This window comes from Heptranchias perlo, chromosome 29 (assembly GCF_035084215.1).
Source record: "Heptranchias perlo isolate sHepPer1 chromosome 29, sHepPer1.hap1, whole genome shotgun sequence".
Taxonomy (NCBI): domain Eukaryota; kingdom Metazoa; phylum Chordata; class Chondrichthyes; order Hexanchiformes; family Hexanchidae; genus Heptranchias; species Heptranchias perlo.
Window position 1 is genome coordinate 19516606 of NC_090353.1, and position 21057 is coordinate 19537662.

Consider the following 21057-nt stretch of genomic DNA (forward strand, 5'->3'; position numbering starts at 1 on the left):
TTGAGATCGATAAATTTTTGGACACTAAGGGAATCAAGGGATAGGGGGATAGGGCGGGAAAGTGAAGTTGAGGTAGAAGATCAGCCACGATCTTATTGAATGGCGGAGCAGGCTTGATGGGCCATATGGCCGACTCCTGCTCCTATTTCTTATGCTCTCATGTTCTTATCATTGTCATGTGCTGCATGCTGCACCACAGGGCTAATAATGGAGACATGGACCTGGAGGAAACACAGCAAGTGTCCTCAGAAGAGGAAATGGAGGGCAGCCATGAAGACCCAAAGAGGCAGTGCAACCACCACCTGTTTCAAGCCCCCTTATACTGTCTATGTACCCTCTCCATTGCTGTCAGTGAATAGCTTTAAGCTAATTTAACAGGGCTGCATATGTGAGTTTTTCCTCTCCTGAAAAAGGCATGCATCCAATAAGAGGCATAGCTTATGCTGGGTGCACAAACATTGTGTTCAAATGAGGCTGGATATTAAATACAGGTGCTGATAGGTACTTCCTGCATACAGCACCTAAATTGTGCATAGATGCGCATGCAGAATATTGGGGCCAGTAAATCCAAGCCTTGTCAGGTCAGATGGCGAAACAAGAAGGAAGCCAAGAGGGAACTTTGTGAGGTTTAACTTTAAAGAATGGGAAAGATTACAGTAAATAGTCCAACATTCTTCCTCATTTGTTGAACTTCCACAAATAGGAAATATATTAAAGTATAAAATTACCAGTAGGGTTGCTGGCTTCAGCTCGTAATGGTGAATCAGAGCAGGGCCAGCAGAACACACTAAAAGCAGCTTAAGAAATGGTGCACACCTTTTCAAAGAGCAGTTGAGGCCACCAAGTCTGAAAAGCTGCACGTAAAATCCCACGAACATGTAGGGCATAGGAGTGGAGTATAGGTAGACTTACTTACAGACGTTTTTTTGGAGTGTGGGGAATCAAAAGTGGAAAAACAATTTCATGGAAAGAAGTTATAATGGGGCATCAGCAAAGAAAAAGGTTAATTAAGAAAATAGCCAGCATCCATAGGAAGAAAGAATCCAGGCTGGGAGGGACTGAAAGCAGAATACAACAACCAATATCGAATGTTTGAGAGAAGAAATTCGAGAGATTCCATCCAAAACATTGAGAATCTGAGTGAGACATTAAGTGTGCATGTCATTCAAATATTGAGAGATCCTGCACATCATCCAGATATTGAGAGATCCAGCAAAGAGCCCTGAGGGCAGGAGGGAGAAAGAGAGAAACCAACAGAAGAGAGCAGAGGGAGACCTTCTGTGAGGCTGAGGGAACCAGTCTGGATAACCTTCCTAGAACTTATACAAGTTTGAGGAGGAAGCTGAGTCTGGCCCCTATGTACTTGGTACTTGCAGGTATTGGGGGAAACTACTTCAGGATTGGAATGTGATAGTAAGCAGATTGTTATTAAACTATATACAAACCTAAAAATTAAATTACAATAGTAGACACTGTGTGATAAAGGTACATTGTAATCTGGTAGGCTGAGAGTTCAAACTCTTACTGTTGATCCAAGAAGTGGCTATTGGATTAGTGAAATGAATTCTACTTTCCAGGTGGGTTCTGGCCTACCAGGCCATGACAGAAGTAAATACATTCCAATGTTCAATTTGCTAATCTCTGTTAAATTATGGATGTACTAATGTCTTGTTTCCAAACAAAATAACTACCGAGATTGATGAAACTCAGTTTACACTCCTTCATATTTTTATGAAAGGCTAGTGCACTATGCACATCGTCTAGGCACCAGGCTTTCATAGCTTGCATCCTAGGAATGCTGAGAGAAGTCAGAGAGAAAGTAACAGGGACTCTGGCCACAATCTTTGAAACATCCTTAGTTACAGAAGTTGTCTTTTAGGATTGGAGGGTTTCCAATGTAATAACTCTGCACAAAAATTGAGAAAGGGATAAGCCAGTTAATCGTTCACGGATTGAAATCCCTCCATGTTATAAAACACGGCTGGTTCTTGAAGGAAACAATGTAGGGCAATGTATGTGCAGTCAATTACACTTGGCGAAATCCAGTGATGCGGGTTACTCCGGAAGCTTTCTCTTACTAATCAGCAGTCTGCATTGGGAAGGTGATGTATTTCAGAAGGTAATGTATAATTTCAGGGTCCTTTTAATTCCAACACTAGATGAGGCATCCAGTTTTGTAATAACCAATTATATCATGGGTAATGAGTTTTTCTGGGGTGTTTTGCTTTTCCTTAATAATTTCACACAAATTTTAAATAATGGTTTAATCCATTTCTAACATTTTCTTTTCATGTTCTAGGCTCAGACAACGCAAAGAAGCAGGAACGTATGCTCTTTCTATGCTCTATGGAAAAACAGCCTACCATTACAGAATAGAGCTGGACAAATCTGGAAAGTTTTCCATCCCTGATGGATCAAAGTTTGATACTCTTTGGCAGGTATATCATAATTGCTCTGAAATCATAATTTTTCAAAAATACTCACTGTTACAGATCAGTACAGTTAGAATATTGCAGTGCAGTACCAGGAACCTGCAAGCCTGCCAGTTGCTGTTTACTACAAAAAAGCTCATACTGAATGTATGGGCAGATGGGAACGCTCTATTGAGCTGACTTGCAACTCATGCAAGTGCAATCTTAAAAGCAACGAGGTACTCCATATGTCTGTGAATTGTATTATTTGTTATTTTGTGCAACATATACACAAATTACTTTTTCCCTCTGGTTTCCACTTTTTGAAGTACAGACTCCCTGTTATCTGTCTATATAATTTAGTCTTTTGTCTACTACGTGTTCATCGTGTCACACCTCCAAAATGTTACATTTCAAAGCTACTACATATCCACATGCTAAAGAGCTGTGATTGGCTCACATAACCTCTATATTAGAGTTAAGTTAACCACACCAATTCACCCAAATATCCAGTTGACTAAATGTGAACAAATCAGAAACCAGTTACATCACCCAGACAGGTAAGAAAAGTTATCAATCCACAACTAGCAACTTCCACAAAACCAACCAAATCAGTCCAATTTTGCTCCATATACTTTCAGTTGCTTTTTGAGCTCCTGACTAAAGGTTTCCAAAACTTTATTTCATATTATAATAAGCACATAAAAAGTAAAAAAATAAAGAAATCATAAAGACCAAACTTTACATTAAAATCGTCTTATAAACCATCCTTTCTCTGTCCCTTAAAATGTGCTAGTAACCATGCTTCTATTATTTACTGGTTCTTTGATGATGATATTTACTGTGCTCTGATCATGCTCCATCTCAGTTTACAGTCTGTCTTTGCAGACTGTGACTATCAGGCCTTTTGGATGCATGACAAAATCTTCCACTGGTGACCGTAGAGGTTTACGTTATAGAAGGAAGTCATTTGACCCATTGCACCTGTCCCAGCTCTTTGCTAGAGCTAAAGCTATTCTAAAGCTATTGCCAGTACTCAGCTCACTCCCCATAACCATATGTCTTCCTCTGCTTCAAATATTTTCCCACTTTTTTCTTAAAAGCTGCAATGATCTCTGTCTCAACCTGTCATTGTGGTAAAGCATTCCATGCTCAAACAATCCTCTACAGTGGTACCTGAAAATTGTGTTGGGGTTCAACAACCGGCATACGCCCCTGATTTAAATACTGTAATAAGGCTCCCATCTATTTTCAGTAGGAGTGCTGGCTGCCCTTTTGGAGGCCCACTTGAAGATCGAGTCAGACAGGCCTCGGGCGGCCAGTGGATGGTCATTCTAAAAAAAATTCTGTCTGACTTTTTCAGCATGAACGGGGTCGAAGGCAGTTGAAAATCGCCCCCACTGTGTCCTCTACCCATCGTGAGCAGAGTCACAGGAGGTTTTTTTTATTGAATATTAGGTTTATATAGTCACGTCAATCATTTTGGATCAAACAAGATTTATGTTGCTCCAAACACCGAGACAGTCAAAACTGCCTAGAAGCCATTCTAGGGTTATTTGAAAAAGTGAATTCTATAGCCTGAGAACCCTATGTAAAGACGTTTCTCCTGTCCTCTGTTCTAAATCTCTTACATTTACTTTGTATCTTGACCCCTCGACTACTACTTCTTTCAATCCTGTCCCATCCTTTCATACTTTTAAACACTTCAATCATATCATCACATAATCTACAGTCAGAGAAGCATCAGGTTAATTTACCACATACTAATCAAACCTCGGAGCTGCTATTTTCAATCAATGTAACTTTAAATACCTGAATTAGGCAGTTGACCAGACTTACTTGTACATATTTGTCCAATACCATCTTGATATGCATTTTTGTTTTAAAGCTGGTTGAATATTTAAAGCTCAAGTCTGACGGAGTGATAAGTGTACTACGTGAAGCGTGCAATAATCCTAGCCAACCTGCTGGTAAGTCATGCATCAGGATTATGTATTGTAGTAAGTGCATGCTGAGCAAGAAACCTCAGTTCACCTTCTCTAATTAATGGGATTCCTATTACATAAATTAGGTACCAGTGGGGCACAGATGACTCAATAGGTAAATATGTCATCTGTTTTTGTACTGAGCCATAGAGAAAAAGAAAGGCCTCAGGTTTGATTCTTGTTCTGTGCTGAGTTAACTAGTCTGAGCTGAGTGGTGGTGTGTCACAATTGGCTCCAGCATCTCTGAGTTGGGAGGGAGCAAATATCTGTGTCAGAATGAGGGGATGAATATTTCGCTGTAACATATGGCGGAAAGTGCTCTACTGCTGCTGCATATTGTCCATTACTATTTGAAAGAGTTTCTTACATGAAGAAACTGGAGATTTGTACAGTAACAATTGATTTATGCTTTCAATGTGATTATTTTACATTATGCTTTAGAACGTTGAGGTTTTTGTGTTAAAAGGATAGTCAAATTTGAATATTCTGGTTGTGATTCAGTTGTTTTAAGACAACAGTAGAATATGTGTAGTGTATGGTAAGAATTTGAAGATTACAGTAATTAACATGTAATATTCCAATAGTTTATTCATTTCAAAAGAGCCAAAACTCAGAGGTAATTTTCAACTTTACCACCTGGTTGGTAATGTGGCAGAGCAGATTGTCCGCCTCTTCTAGAATTCGGCGATTTTCATCCCATTGGAAAAATATGTAACAATATGCAGTAATATTAGTCCATCCTTTCCACAAGCATTAATATTTGGAAAATAAAACACTACGGTGAGTGGGTCATATAGATGGGTGGCTTATGGCTGTCACACTGATCTAAAAGCCTGAATTTTCTTATGAATATTGAAAGATTTTCCAGCAAACAGTTTAATACAATGCATTCTTAGAAAGTGTAGCTGACTCCTGTTACCTTGTCTGAACTGGTACGGTCATTAAACTTCTTCCTGCGCTGAATGGCAATGCATGGAGTGTTTGAATTGATGTCAACTGCCCTGAATACCTCCTTCCATGAGCTCAGAGCTTCTCATCTTAAAGAGGCCTCTCAAATAAAGCCTCCCTCCACAAGAGGGAGCACTTCCATATCTGGGTCTACAAAGCTGGAGGACAGGGACTCTGTACTGTGCAGCAGACATTTTGCACATGTTTACAGTCAAATATTTCTCCTGTGCATCTAAAAGTATTGTGAAGATACCTGCCCCTTTAAGCTGTTGCAGGAATTTAAACCTGGCAGCAGCGTGATATTTTCCACCCCCAGATGATGAGTTACTAGTGAGAATCATTCTGATTTTCAGGAGATCACCAAATTATTCAAATGAAGCTGAAATCACATGCATCCAGCATCTCTTGACATTAGGTAGGTGGACGTCCTGCCTCTCCATACTTCCAGTGCAATTGCACCACTGAGAAAAATCCAGGCTGAGATATCTCAGACACACTGGTAAAAAATAACTGGAGTCATTGTTATTCTAAATTCCCAGCGATTATATCAACAACAGGACCACCCTAAACAATCAGTTATTGGCTTGCAGAGTCACCTGCAGTCAAAAGGGAAGAATGAAAAGCTCCTAGTGACATGTCTACCCCTCCAATTCTAATTAATGAGCCAGGCTAGCTATTCAATCAAGTCTTCTTGAGTACTGCGGACGTGTCTGGTGTCATGTATTGCATTACCAGTTTTCCTACAGAGAAATGACTTAGTTCCAATCTTTCTTCACCAAGCATGTTATCTTTAAGCTATCTGCAAACATACTCTGTTTACCTCCTCTCAAGGAGGATAGTCACTATTAAATGACTTGCTTCTCTACAATCCAATCATATTCCAGGCACTTAACCCTAGATATGAGCACATGTGCTCATTCCTGGCCTCCAGGTAATGTCTTCCTGCAGCGGTCGTGGAAGGGATGGGAAAAAATAAGCAAGAATAAAGGAATTGTGTCCAATTGATTTTTAGAATATGAAATTACACAGGGTTACAAAAGCAAGTTTTAAAAAATGTACAATGGGAATGTAAAAGATTTCATTAAAAAAATCAGATTCATTCATTTTAATTCATTATTATTTCACAGATCCGGTAAGACCGCCTACACTTCCTCCCAACGTAAGTATATCTTTTATATTATGTTCATGTTCAACTCTTCTGTGTTTTGCAATCATAAAACTTTACAGAACAGATGACTCATCACGTCTGTGCCAGCTCTCTGAAAGAACTCTTCACTTAATCCCATTTCCTGCAATTTCATAACCTTTTCAATTTTTCTTTTTCAAATATTTGTCAACTTCCTTTTTTGAAAGCTATTATGGATTCTGCTCCCACCACTGTTGCTGGTGGGGGAATCCACATCCAAACAACACTTTGCATCAAAAAAGATGCTCATCTCTCCCTTTGTTCTTTTGGTGATGATCAGAATTCAGAGCGTGCCTAATTTTCATTCATTTCAGCCCCATGTTTCGTTTCCTAGCCCTCACTATACTTCTTTCCTCAGCTTAGAACAGGACCAGCTAAACATCACAGCTGCACTTCAGACCACAGACTACCTGTGAGCAAGGCCGCAGGCATCTTCTAATACTTCATAAAAAGTGTTGATATCTTTGTGTTCTTTAGTGGAAAAACATTATGTAAGAATAACCAATACGTAAGCACTAAACTTTACATTTGCTTGTTTGCAAACTGTTGGCTAAGAGTGTTAATAATATCAGTCTTTGACTTTCAGCGACAAAGTGTTATCAGTCTTGCCTGTAACCCTGATGGATACACACCAGAACCAATGGGAGGTGAGCTTCTAGTAACGAAGTGTTGAGCTGTACGTAACTGAGGTTAAGAAAGTAAATGTTAGATAATGTGGTAGGCAAGTCTTTGTCTAATAGTGCTGTTTGTGGTCATACCAGGAAAAGGCACAATCAAAGGGATGGCATCTGCATCAGTGCCTTTCAGCATTTGAGTAGCCTTAATAGGCTCAGTATTAGAAAACCAGCCCCATGGCACAGAAAAGAAGCCATCAGTATTTGGTGGCAATTGACTTTTGCTTCCATGCACACTTTTACCAGGATTAATTGTTAACTGTAATAGGTATAGAAACAGTTAAAGTTGAGATGGTGCAGCAAGATGCTGATACAACATTTCATGGCATTTATTTTAAATTTTCTATTTTCTTTGCCAATTATCTCCCCTCCTCTCCTGTCCCGAAGGGGTTGGCTCCTTCTTTTGCTGGGATATGATTCATGGTTGCCAGAAGTCTTCTGGTACTTCACCCAAATGACCATTATTCACTATTCAGCCTTGACTGCGTTAGTAGCCTATTCGACTACAATAAGCAGTAGAACTGAGTCCAATTCTGTACTCATCCAACACCTAACTACATAATCAGTTGAAAGAGGAAACATGCCTGCAGGAACCAGCAAGGGAAAAGTGGCATGAAATCTAAATTTTTAAAAAATCTCTCCTTAAGGCTGATTAGAGGTTAATCCAGAAGGTTTAATAGGAAACTGATCAACATAAAGAAATCTGGGATTGGGTTGTATATGAGGGGTATTATCTTACCGTTATTTCACTTCTGGGATCTGGATTTGAATCTTGCCCCAGAAGATCTTGGGGGAAAAAATTGGATAAGGGCTGTTTTTGGGCATCGGTAGCGGATGTGCTATTATCCTGCGTCCAATGACCGCTGCGCAGGCAGGACACGAGTTTCGGCTGGCCCGAGGACTCACCTGCAATAAGCGTTCCATTCCAGGCCTTGCACGTGGAATCAATGAAATTCACACTTTTGACCACTGGGGGAGCTCAATCTCTTAAAGGGAGGATGTTTCTTAGAAATCTTTTAAAGGTAGCTGGTACCTGTTATTTGCTGAAAATAACAGTCTACTGTCTGCACGGAGATCAGACATCGCACATGTTAAATACAGATGCAGGTCCCATCCCTATGTTCACACACTGATGAGTTATGTTAAAACATTGAATAAAGGTTGCACACTACTAAATCCCACATCCTCCAATCTGCACTCCAGACCTCACCAATCCGCCGATCTGAGTTGGTACCAGGCCTGCGAGAGTGCGTGCACCAAGGTTCTCTGCTGATGCACTAGAGGCCTTGGTGCAAGAGGTGGACAGAAGGAGGGACATCCTATATCCGCGGTGGGTGTTGGGGGGGGAACAAGAGGCCTCCAGGCATATATCCAAAAGGCAGTGGGAGGCAATGTCAGGCACACAGTATCATGAACATGGATGCAGTGCAGGAAGAAGTTCAATGCTTTGACATGAGTGGTCAAGGTGAGTGAGGTCAACTGTCGAGTGGCATCTCCTACCAACTCCACCACGCACTACATCCCCCATCCCCCACATACCAACAAACTCTTTCCATCAGTACTCAACTCTTCCAACCAGATATTTCCTCTCAACCTTACTCATTACCACTGTTGTAAGCCACCCACCCACAACTCACAGGCCACACACACTGGCAGCTATTCAATCATGACAGGCACATCACCCAGACACAAGTCCCGATTTCTTGCAGGAGAAAGTGGCGCATATCAGGAGGCAGCAAATGGCAGTGGCATTTAGCCCCTCGAGCCTGTTCCACCATTCAATGAGATCATGGTGGACTTGTGACCTAACTCCATATACCCACCTTAGCCCCATATCCCTTAATATCCTTGGTTCACCGAAATCTATCAATCTCAGATTTAACATTCACAAGTGAGCTAGCATCAACTGCTGTCTGCAGAAGAGTGTTCCAAACGTCTCCCACCCTTTGCGTGTAGAAGCATTTCCTAACTTACTCCTGCATGTCCTCGCTCTTAATGTTAGGCTATGTCCTCGCGTCCTAGTATTCAAGTCTAGGAGACCTCCAAAAACAGTTACAAATGTCTCAGCAGCCAGAAGCAATAATCCAGCCACTAACCTGTAAATCTTGCATGGTCCCTTTAAATAGCGCTGGTGCAGGGGGGGGGGGGGGGTCCTCCAGGCACTCTAAGACACATACAGACGGTCAGGGATAAGACTGCGTTGAGTTGAGCATTAAGTCAGCGTTACACACTGATTGAAGCTATTTTCTCCCTACTTTACATGATTCCAGCATTCGTTATCTGCGCCTGTGCTAACTCCTATACCAAGATGGCGTCCGGCACACGTCATGCTGGAAATGTGCGTGCGCATCCAAGACACCATCTTGGATGTTGGAGAGGCCGTGTAGCGCCAAAACAACGGGCGCTACGTGGCACAATTTAGTGCCCCTTGTTTATTCTGTAGGCGTAAAGTAATGGTTTTCAAGCTAGAGTCCCCAGGATCATCAGTTTTCTGTCCCTCAGTCATTAGCTTTATGAATTTTCCTGAATTTGTTTTTTGTTTGCTTGCTATGCATACACCAATAAAAAGAAACATTTCCTTCAATGACATCACTGATTTCATTTGGGTATCTGACATTGTCTTTCTGAAGTCCATAGGAGTGTGTCAATATTTGCAGAGGATCTATGGGAGTATGACAATTCTTATTGGGGATACCCAACACCATGCCCCCAGCCCACTGCCTCGTGCACAAAACTGTTTGAAAATCACTGATATAAGGATGCTCCATGAAATTACCTTGGTCACTCTCAATCCAGCTCCTGGTGGGTATCAGCCTACAGCATAAAACTGCTTATAATTCAGCATTAAATTGGCGGTCTCACTCAGAGATACCACAAAGATGTGCTGATGTAGGTAATGCAAAATCCTCATTGGTACAGCAGGAGGTGTTCTTCTGAAACTGGAGTTAGATATATTCTTGGCACAGAGCAGAAAGTCTTATTCAGCTTCTGGCCATGTAAGACCAGGATTGGATCATTGATGCCGACATTGGATAACTCAAGTAGTACCAGTGTTTCCCTCCTGATCACTTACATCCCTTACCTTGATGAGCTCAAAATATATTCAAAGAAATAAGGAGTATCAAATGTTTGAAAGGTTGATTAACTTCCCTTAAACAATGTCATGGTATAAACTTCAAATATGTAATTAATCTGAAGACTCTTTATGTACAGAACGTCGGATTCTTCCTATGGATGCAAGTTCATATGTAAGCCCCTACAGTGACCCTGAAGACTTAAAAGACAAGAAACTGTACCTGAAGCGAGAGTGCCTGCTAATAGATGAAGTGGAGCTAGGATCTGGCAACTTTGGCTGTGTGAAAAAAGGGGTGTATAAGATGAGAAAGTGAGTAATTCACGTGCAGAAGTAACAAATTTCATAATATAACTCTTCAAAAGTACCCTGAGGTTCAGTGAGTAAACCCAGCATGCAGTGTGACCATTCAAAGCATCTGTCACGGCCTTCAAGACGGATGGAAAAATGGGCAGAAAAATAAATTATCAAAGAGGTGAAAGAGTGTTGAATAAACCAGCATAACAGCAGATCAATGTAGGAATGAAGTAAATTGTGACAACAGAAAAGTGAAAGTGGAATGAAAATAGTACAAGGTAGAAATTCAATGGACCAATAGAAAATAAACAAGAAAACTTATTAGGAAAGACAAATTAAGGAAGTCAATATAGTTGAAAGAAAAAAAATCAAAAGTGGCTGACTGAGACACTAAAAGATAGAGAATTGATATATACATGTACATAATCATGAGATGAGACAACTCTTACTTAGTATTTATTTTTTATCCAGGCAGCAGATCGATGTCGCTATCAAAGTGCTGAAAAATGATAATGAAAAATCATTAAAGGAGGAACTGATGAAAGAAGCAGAATTTATGCAGAAACTGGACAATCCCTACATTGTGCGAATGATAGGAGTGTGTCAAGCAGAACATCTGATGCTAGTGATGGAGATGGCTTCTGGAGGTCCACTCAACAAATTTCTGTCCAGCAAGAAGTGAGTATCCTGTAATGTGATTTGCTGAGAATTTGAGCAAATCATATGTTCTTGGTTATAAGTACACATTCTCCCATTGAAACACATCCTACTTATCTAAGAATGGAGAGCACAGGTACAAGTTGGCAAGAGTCAATGCTAAAAATCTCCTCCAAGTGTAATGTAAGGATACTGTTGAAGTTTAACAGGCATGTATAAGCTTCCCACTGCTTGTCCATGTGGGACACTTGGGCCTAAATTTTAACATGGAGCTGGGAAAACTGCAGGGTTGTGGGGGTGGTGGGGTTGGGAATTCCTGACGGGAAACCTGGCAGTACGGTTTTCCTGGACGTCCTCACGATTCTGACACACGGACAGGGTCGGGAGTCATTGGGGTCATGGTGGGGTCGGGGGGGTCATTGAGGGGGTCGAGGTCAGGAGTGGTTGGGGGTTTTCGGGGTCATTGGGGATCAGGAGTCATCGGGGAGGTTGGAGATCGTGGGAGGGTCAGAGATCATGGGCCCGATTTTACCAGGGGTGCGGGTTCTCGGCGGGTGGGCGCGCCCGGTGAAATTAGTGGGTTGCCCGCGCGATCGTAGCAGGCAACACACTAATTGGATCCACTTACCTGCTCCTCCGGGTTCCCCGCTGCTGATCTGCGCGTCGGGCAGGCTGCGCATGCGCAGTAAGATCTGTCAGCTGGAGGAGCTCTATTTAAAGGGGTAGTCCTCCACTGACAGATGCTGCCACAAACAGCAAAAATTACAGCATGGAGCAGCCCAGGGGGAAGGCTGCTCCCAGTTTAATGATGCCTCACCCCAGGTATCATTAGATGGGGTGAGGAGGAGGGGGAGGACAGAGATCTTCCCCCCGGCGGGCGGGAGGAAGTGGCCTGCCTCTGGCACCAAGAAGGCCTGGCTCGAGGTGGCAGAGGAGGTCACCAGCGCCACCAACATATCGCCCACCTGCATACAGTGCAGGAGGCGCTCCAATGACCTCAGTAGGTCAGCCACAGTGAGAACACGTAGTCTTTCCCCTACACTCCGTCTGCCACAACACTGCCCCCACCCCACATCTCCTTCGGCACTGTCAACACTACTCTGTCACATCACCCCTCATACCCACTCAAACCTCATCCTCATCTTACCTGCACCTACTCACCTCGCGAGTACTCACCCCGCCACTACCACGCAACCCAATCCTCATACAATCTCATGGCTCTATCCCATACTCACCCTCTCGTGCATCTCTCTCACGGCCAGCCTCACTCAACCTGCCACCACCTGTGCTGCAGCCACAGGGCATGCATCACATATGTGCAGTAGGCAGCGTAAGACAAACGTGTCGTGAGCATGAAGGGGATGCACAAGGGTGTTTGAGGGTTTGTCATGGTTATTACTTATATTGAATTAAAGAACAACTCACATCACACATTATATTGGCACCACTACTGCCATGTCATCGCGAATCCTGTCCGGTTTGTGCAATAATGCCCTTTCCTGGGTATCCCTATGAGGACCCACCACTGATGCCACCCAGTGTGTCACTGCAGAGTGGGTGGAGGTGTATTTGCAGGGCTCTTCTGCGCAGACGACTGAGAGACATCGGGGATGTCCCCGGTTGCGGCCTGGAAGGCTGTGGAGCGGAAGTTCGGGAGGGCAGTGGTGACTTTGACAGCGACAGGTAGGAAGATGGTGCACGGGCCAGCCAGAAGCAGCTCGGCATGAAAGAGGCTGCAGATGTCCACGGCTACATGTCGACTGACTCTGAGCCTCCGTGTGCACTGCTGCTCAGAGAGGTCCAGGAGGCTGAGCCTCGGTCTGTGGAACGTGTGGCGAGGGTAGTGCCCTCTGCGACGCATCTCTCTCTGTGGTAGCCCTCCCTCCTGCTGTACAGGTGGATGTGTCACAGTACTCTGTTGTGGAGCTCCACGTGTCAGAGGTGAACGGCGTGGATGGCGAGGCTGGTGATGCTGTTCACCCTCCGAGGAGGTCATGACTGCAGCTACGGCGGCCCCCATCCGCAAGATGGGGGTCCGCAAGGTAGGTACATGTCTCCGGACCCCGGGGTAAGTGTGCAGGTTGGTGACTTCGACCATCAGGAGGAGGGTGGTGGAGGCCAAACTTTGTCCCAAGTGACAGAGCGGCCTCCTGCAATGGCTGAGGGTCTCCCTCCCCCCACCTGTCAAATGGACCTTTGCAGCTGTCACAGGCTGACGGCTGCAACACGTCCATTTCAACTGGGAATGTTTCCCCCAGTGTGTGAAACAGTCCCATGTTTATCCAAAATCACACACAGTCCCTTAATCAGGTTAATGACCTGAACAAGCAAAGTAAATACTTTCAAGTGGCATCCCGCTGGCTTTAATTGCCTGCGGGATTCCCACCAGCGGGGGCTGCGCGCGCACGCCGGCGCGTCATCGGGGAACCCGGAAGTGGGCGGGATTGAGGCGCGATCCGGTCCCGCACCTGGATTTCGGGATTTTCGGGGCCCCCCCGCCGAGAACGCACCCGGTAGCGGGTGCTAAAATCGGGCCCCATGGGTGGGGATTCAGAGATCATGAGGGGGTCGGAAATCGTGGGGGGGGTGGTCGGAGATCGTGGGGCGGGGTGGGGGGGGGTTCGCTGCAGGTTGGCTTGTTGAGCCTGGGGGAAGCACTCCTGTTCCTCCTGGCCCCTAAACAGTGCTATAAAGGCACTTACCTGCTGTTTTGGGCCTTCTCGCCTCCCCTCACGTGGCGTGAAGAAGGCCCGGGAATCCCGGCCTCCAGGAGTTAAAAACAAAAAAGCTGTAAAAATGGAGGCTTGCAGCCTCCTTGAAAGCTTTTAGTGACTGACCCGCCTCCTAAGAGGGGGTTGGTCGCCCGCCCCTCGTCCCAGCTCGGTTAAAACAGGTGGGTTGGGGGCGGGTTTTAGATTTTTAAAACTTTTACTGCCCGCCCCCGCTCTCAACCCACCTGTTCTTCCAAGTTAAAATTCTTGGTGTTTTACCAGACGGCCAAGCTCATTATTGTGACCAAGAGGTGTAGACTTGTCACTGGGAGTCGATGTTCTGCCCACTTGATTCTAAATACCGCTTATGCTTATTTGAATGAGTTAGACTGCCTGGTAAAAACATCAACCGTGCCTTGAGTACTGCGGAGTTTCCTAGCAAAGCTTTCATCCAACCTTCGTTTGGTCTCCCCAATGTACAGGAGACCACATCATGAGCAGTGAAACAGTATGCTAGGTTGGAAGAAGTACAAGTTTCAAAAACTTACAGCTTTGAATATATTTTGCTTAAAAAATTCAAAACTTCTACAGCACCTTTTTTTATATAATGAAAGCAGCCATTTATAACCAGTCTGAGAGTACTTTCCCTCAACCTCCTCCCATGCACCAGAATTGGGTGGCCAATATCTTGTAGTACTGGAGTATGGCCAGGTATTTTGGAAAGGCACTTTTCATAGAGATGAGTGTTTCTGAGTACCATCCTAAACTTATATCACGGTTGACACCGAATAGTAAAACAACTCTCAATTCATGTAGTAAAACTAACAAATGAGTCAATTTCAGTGGTTTACTGAAAATGAAACCACAAATGAGTAGATCTGCACATGCATTTTAGAGCAGGTAACATGGAGGGTCGATGAGGGTAACACATTTGATGTAGTGTACATGGATTTTAGCAAGGCTTTTGACAAGGTCCCACATGGCAGACTGGTCAAAAAAGTAAAAGCCAACGGAAAGTGGATAGCTGGATCCAAAATTGGCTCAGTGGCAGGAAGCAAAGGGGAATGGTTGACTGGGATTTTTGCAACTGGAAGGCTGTTTCCAGTGGGATCCCGCAAGGCTCAGTACTACGTCCCTTGCTTTTTGTGGCTTATATTAATGATTCGGACTTGAATGTGGGGGGCTTGATCAAGAAGTTTGCAGATGATACAAAAATTGGCCGTGTGGTTGATAGTGAGGAGAAAAGCTGTAGACTGCAGGAAGATATCAATGGACTGGTCAGGTGGGCAGAAAAGTGGCAAATGCAATTCAATCCAGAGAAATGTGAGGTAATGCATTTGGGGATGGCAAACAAGGCAAGGGAGTACACAATAAATGGGAGGATACTGAGAGGTGTAGAGGAACAAAGGGACCTTGGAGTGCATGTCCACAGATCCTTGAAGGTAGCAGGACAAGTAGATAAGGTGATAAAAAAGGCATATGGGATACTTTCCTTTATTAGCCGAGGCATAGACTATAAGAGCAGGGTGGTTATGCTAGAACTGTATAAAATATTGGTTAGGCCACAGCTTAAGTACTGTGTACAGTTCTGGTCACCACATTACAGGAAAGATGTGATTACACTAGAGAGGGTACAGAGGAGATTTACGAGTATGTTGCCAGGGCTGGAGAATTTTAGCTATGAGAAAAGATTGGATAGGCTGGGGTTGTTTTCTTTGGAACAAAGGAGGCTGAGGGGAGATTTAATTGAAGTATATAAAATTATGATGGGACTAGATAGAATGGATAGGGAGGACCTATTTTCCTTAGCAGAGGGGTCAGTGACAAGGGGGCATAGATTTAAAGTAATTGGTAGAAGGATTAGAGGGGAGCTGTGGCGAAATGTTTTCACCCAGAGGGTGGTGGGGGTCTGGAACTCACTGCCTGAAAGGTTGGTAGAGGCAGAAACCCTCAACTCATTTAAAAAGTACTTGGATGAGCACTTGAAGCGTTGTAACCTACAGGGCTACGGACCAAGTGCTGGAAAGTGGGATTAAGCTGGATAGCTTTTTTTCAGCCGGCATGGACACGATGGGCCAAATGGCCTCCTTCTGTGCTGTAACTTTCTATGATTCTATCTGACTTGCCCTTTTGTTTCATCAGTTATGCATCTCAGTTTTACTTGGTGCTCTCTTTTTTGTTAAACTATCACACTATTTTTGTATCTTCAGCCTTAAAGCTAGATCAAGGGGGTGATTTTAGGAGGCAATTGCGGGTGCATTGGGGGAGGGGGGGGGCTCCAAAAATCACTGAAATCCCATTTGGGTTCTGAAGCCGGCTCCAACCCGCCGACATCCGAGTTTCCCAGGGACCCACCTGTGTGCACGCGGGCGACCCAAAAACGGAAGTCCCGTCGGCTTTATGACAATCAAAGAGCCAAATGTACCTCATTGAGGTATTTAAGGCACTTTACCTGTGACAGAATAAGTAATTGTAACAACTTTTAACTTACCTGGGTGGCTTGCCTACCGCTTCTGATTCACGCCTGGTGAAACCAGACGTAAAGGGCCGGATCAGGGAACAAGAAACTAAATAAATTAAATAACAAACCATAGACGGAAGTGAAAACACTAAATGAACCCAGCTTTGCACCCTGCTCCGATGTCCGATGTCTCCCGCTCCGATGTTAGGCCAATCTATCATGCTATATAACGACAAAACACAGATCAACATAGCTTATTCATCGACTTGGAAACCTTTAGTACTTGAAGCAATTGCCAGAGACAGTTTTTTGCAGAGCAAGTTTTACAATGAAAGACCATTGGTATATTCCTGTACATTTTCTAGATGTCTTTACTTTGACTATGTCTTTACATGACTTTACAATACATGTTCGTTTTTTGTATATAGTTCTGTTCTCAATTTTTTATCATAATTTAAAGAAAAGAAATAATAACAAAATATTGTTTAGCCTAAGGTACATTTCAAGTATTTATTATTGGCAGAAAACATCTCTAGCAGATTATCTAAAAATACACCTTTCCTAATATATTTTCTCACCAGAGATCAGATTTCCGTAGACAACGTTGTTGAATTACTCCACCAAGTTTCTATAGGAATGAGGTACCTGGAGGAAAATAATTTTGTGCACAGGGATCTTGCTGCCAGAAATGTCCTGCTGGTCAATCAGCATTATGCCAAGATTAGTGATTTTGGATTGTCCAAAGCAATAGGTGCTGACGACAGCTACTACAAGGTAAACCTTCTCATGACAAGCCCAGTTAAAATATTCACTGAAAATCTGGAGTTGATAATCAGATAGTATGCTGTAGAATTTAACTTGGAAAATATCACCAGTGCAATATTGGGATCCCTACATAGTTGCTAGCAAATATCCAGGGTATATAATGGGCCCCAATGTGTGAATATGTACAAAAATCAAATGGGTAATTACGTGGGCATTGTACCCTTTTAACTGAGGATGGTTTGATATGTACTTATGTTATGTATGTAGTTTGCTCACTAATTTGATATTTCCTAAGATGAAGGCCATCACTGGTGAGACAAAGGCTTTTTTTCACCAATTTTCTCCACTCCTCTCCCAAAGTCTTTGATTCTTTTCTGGGTTATAGTTCCTTAGGCACTGTTGTCTAAATGTCCATAAGGCCATTATTCATATGTGAACCTGGTGGTGAGTGTTGGCACCATTCTACTGTAAGGGTATCGTAGCTGAGCCAAATTATATTCTCATCTGCCACGTGCACACATCCACACAAGCTAGGGTCACTGGATTGTGATAAAGAGTGAGAGCTCTGGCCAATTTTCTGCTCCCTGGTGTGACAACAACTTGCATTTATATAATGCCATTAATGAAGAAAAATGCCCCAAGGCACTTTATAGTGAAGGGAAGAACAGATGTTGAGCCTTTGTGGGGGAGTTAAAAAAAAGTGATTGAAAGCTTCGTCAAACAGCTACGTATTCAGGAGGCTTTTAAAGTAAAGAGAGAAGCAGAGAGGCAGTGTGGTTTAGGGAAGGAGTATCAGAGAGTATATCCATGGTAGCTGCAGGTTCTATTACTGATGGCGGAGACGTGCACAGAAGGCTAGAGTTAGAATGTATGGGAGGTGATGTAAGGCTGGAGGAGGTTGCAGAGATAGGGTAGCCCAAGGCCATGGAGGGATTTATAGATCTGGACAAGAATTTTAAACGTATGAGGGACAAGGAGCCAGTGTAGGCCAGTAAGGTGTTGAATAAGTGGAACTTAGTTTTGGGACAGGATGGATCCTTGGAGAACTCTGGAGGTGACTAAGTGTCAATAGGAGGAGAAGAATTGTTGGCAATGCTCTGTCTGTGTTGGGACAGGTAAGAGTGGGACCATGCGAGAGCGGTCTTATGCAGCTGAACTGTGGAAGAGAAGCAGCCTCGGCAGATGGCTTAGTCAATCATGTTGAATGTTGTGTAGAGACTAAGGAGGACAAGAAGAACTAATGTGCCACCGTTGCAATCAAGGTGGCCTCAGGGCTGAGATTGGGGTGGAAAACAGATTGGAAGAATTCAAACAGAGGTTGTGGGAGAGGCAAGCATAGAGCTGGGAAGAGTGGCTAGGTGCAGGAAGCAAAGGAGAGGGAACTGGCAGCTGAGGCAGTTGAATGGATGGTCTTAATTGGGGAAACAAATAAGTCCATGAGCTCCTCATGCTTGGTGTAGGAGATGAGGATGGAGGAGGTGGGAATGGGGATTTAAGGAGGCAGTTTACATTCTCCCATGACATGTATGTACCATCATCATTTCAAATCAAAAGTGAAAATACATCAAAGTGTTCCTGGGATAACGGGGAAGAGGACTGCACATTTGGGGCAATTGCAAATGTTCTTACTGCTTCAAAATTTACCTGGAAATGTAAAGTAGATGTCATGTGAATTAAGCCCATATAACAATAACAAAGCAATAAAATGCAACCTGAATTTGAATAAATTAGGTTTCAAATAGAAGCATAAACTCTCTGGGATGAGTCATAAAATTACCTGTTTATTAATGTTTATACCCAAGTACTGTTCTTGAAATTAACAACATTTAAATTAAAATTTAATTTGTATCTGAAAGTCTAACTACTCACAATTCAGATGTAAATATATCTGCTTCATCTTATAAGCATGGGAGAATCTCCCAAGACCACCAACGCATTGTGGTTGAATCTATTAAATTTGCATTTGCACACAAGCATGTTCTACTTCGCCGCTATGCTAAAGATGGTGTGTAAATAGTAGATCACATCCAACTTCAGACACAGAACTGCAACATCCGGCACCTAATCACTAACTTTAGAACTGCAAATATGTGTAAATGTGGTCTCTTGCAGTTTGGGTTCAAGCAGAGAAGGGAACAAGCAAACAGCTATGAAGGTACAATGTTATCATGTGATGACTTCATCATTTAAGCTATCTCCTCCTACCTGCTGCTAAAGACTGATAAAGCTTGTGCGTAGTGATCAGGAGTGGGAATTCTAATTTATTTTTCACCTTCCTAGCCTAGGGATACTTAAGCCAACTGTGGGTCCTGTATTGCCAGAGATCAGCTACCCCAGCACAGGCCAGGAATTGAATTTGTTATCTGTGTGGGTGATTATTATAACCACACGTTTCTCGATACAGATATTTTTGTTGCTGGGGCACATTATCATTGTAAATTTATCTTATATAAGGAAAACCCATTTATTGTGCCATATTTTCTTTTGCTATGCAATTAAAGCTAAGTTAAATCATATACATGGTATATAATTTCTTTCAGGTTTCTTTGCTTTGATTTTCTCTTCTATGCTCCTGAAGGCTTTGACTCATGCTATGATACAGTTCCTTAGTTGCTTGCTGTCCTGCGTACTGGGTGGCTGTTCTTTAATGGGAATTGCCAGGCAGTGAGGGCTGGATTTTTCCGACCTCACCCCTAAAGGAATTTCCACCTAGTGGGAGCCCAACATTGGGCCCCAGGAAGATACAGAAGGTGCTGCAGCAGGGCCACTGCTGTAGCTTCAGAAGAGGCCTGAAGAACATTTAAAGGGACCACAGGGTCCCAAAAACTCTACAGAATCATAGATTCAAGACTTTGGGCTACCCCAGGCCTATCACCATGGTTTACCTGGCTGTCCTGGAGAGTGCAGGGAACAAGGTGGATGGGTGGGAAATGGGCTGGGAGCCTATGCCCTGCCCCAACATCCTTTGCCTGCGATGAACAGGGAAGAAGCAGCCAGTGCCAATCATGAGAGGGGCGGGACAAACGAAATTCATGTGGTGAAGCAGTGGTAGGCCTCACTGCCCAATTTCACCCCCATATCCATCACCATCTCACCCTAATTGAAGATGGAACATTCCTGGCCTACGTAGCTTAGCATCACACCAAGCACTGTGCTATCGATGGAGCATTTGTTAAATAATTTTTTAGCAAGAGTTTTACTGTTGTTTTGGTCTTAGGCTCGAACTGCTGGGAAATGGCCAGTGAAGTGGTATGCACCAGAGTGTATAAATTTCCGGAAATTTTCTAGCAAGGCTGATGTCTGGAGCTTCGGTGTCACCATGTGGGAAGCATTTACTTTCGGACAAAAGCCATATAAGGTAAGGTCATGTCATGTTTGGGCGGTGGCGGTCATAACCACTTTTCTTCACCTCAGGCCGTGTTTGAATCCAATCTTCAGAGCAATTGAACATCTTTCCCACGAACAACTTCTCAAGATTAGTGCAATTCTGGCAAACTCAGACAGATTTTTTTTTTAAATCAGTAACTAGAAAGTAATAATCTAATTTTAATTCTGGGATCATGGAAATCTATTTCGAACACTGAGATCACAATGTAACAGTTTTATTCCAATTTTCCTCTGATCTTCACCCCTCCTTTTCCGAGAGCAGTTACTTACGCTGGGGTATGGTTTTACAGGTGGCAGCAGCCTTCCAGTGCCTTTCCTAATTGGCCATTTTCCACCTGTGAACTTGAACAGCAAGTGCCAGAAAGCTGCAGGAGCTGAGCATTTATCTTATGTCCAAACATATACACTTTATCAGCAGTGGTCAGCTGATAGTAATCATTCTTCACATGTAACAATCTCATCAACGATGCTAAAGCGAACTGTTGTGGCTTCACTGTTTCCC

At 43.4% G+C, this 21057-nt stretch overlaps 1 protein-coding gene across 3 annotated transcripts in view; it reads left to right on the plus strand.

Annotated features, from left to right (window-relative positions):
- Nucleotides 1–21057, plus strand: part of zap70 (zeta chain of T cell receptor associated protein kinase 70) — a 93088-nt gene that overhangs the window by 58146 nt on the left and 13885 nt on the right. For all 3 annotated transcript variants that reach the window (XM_067968238.1, XM_067968236.1, XM_067968235.1), the window contains 8 exons: nt 2300–2438; nt 4300–4381; nt 6472–6503; nt 7117–7177; nt 10418–10589; nt 11046–11252; nt 16985–17177; nt 20386–20526. In XM_067968238.1, the coding sequence (XP_067824339.1) occupies nt 2300–2438; nt 4300–4381; nt 6472–6503; nt 7117–7177; nt 10418–10589; nt 11046–11252; nt 16985–17177; nt 20386–20526 (1027 nt within the window). The remainder of the gene's footprint in view (nt 1–2299; nt 2439–4299; nt 4382–6471; nt 6504–7116; nt 7178–10417; nt 10590–11045; nt 11253–16984; nt 17178–20385; nt 20527–21057) is intronic.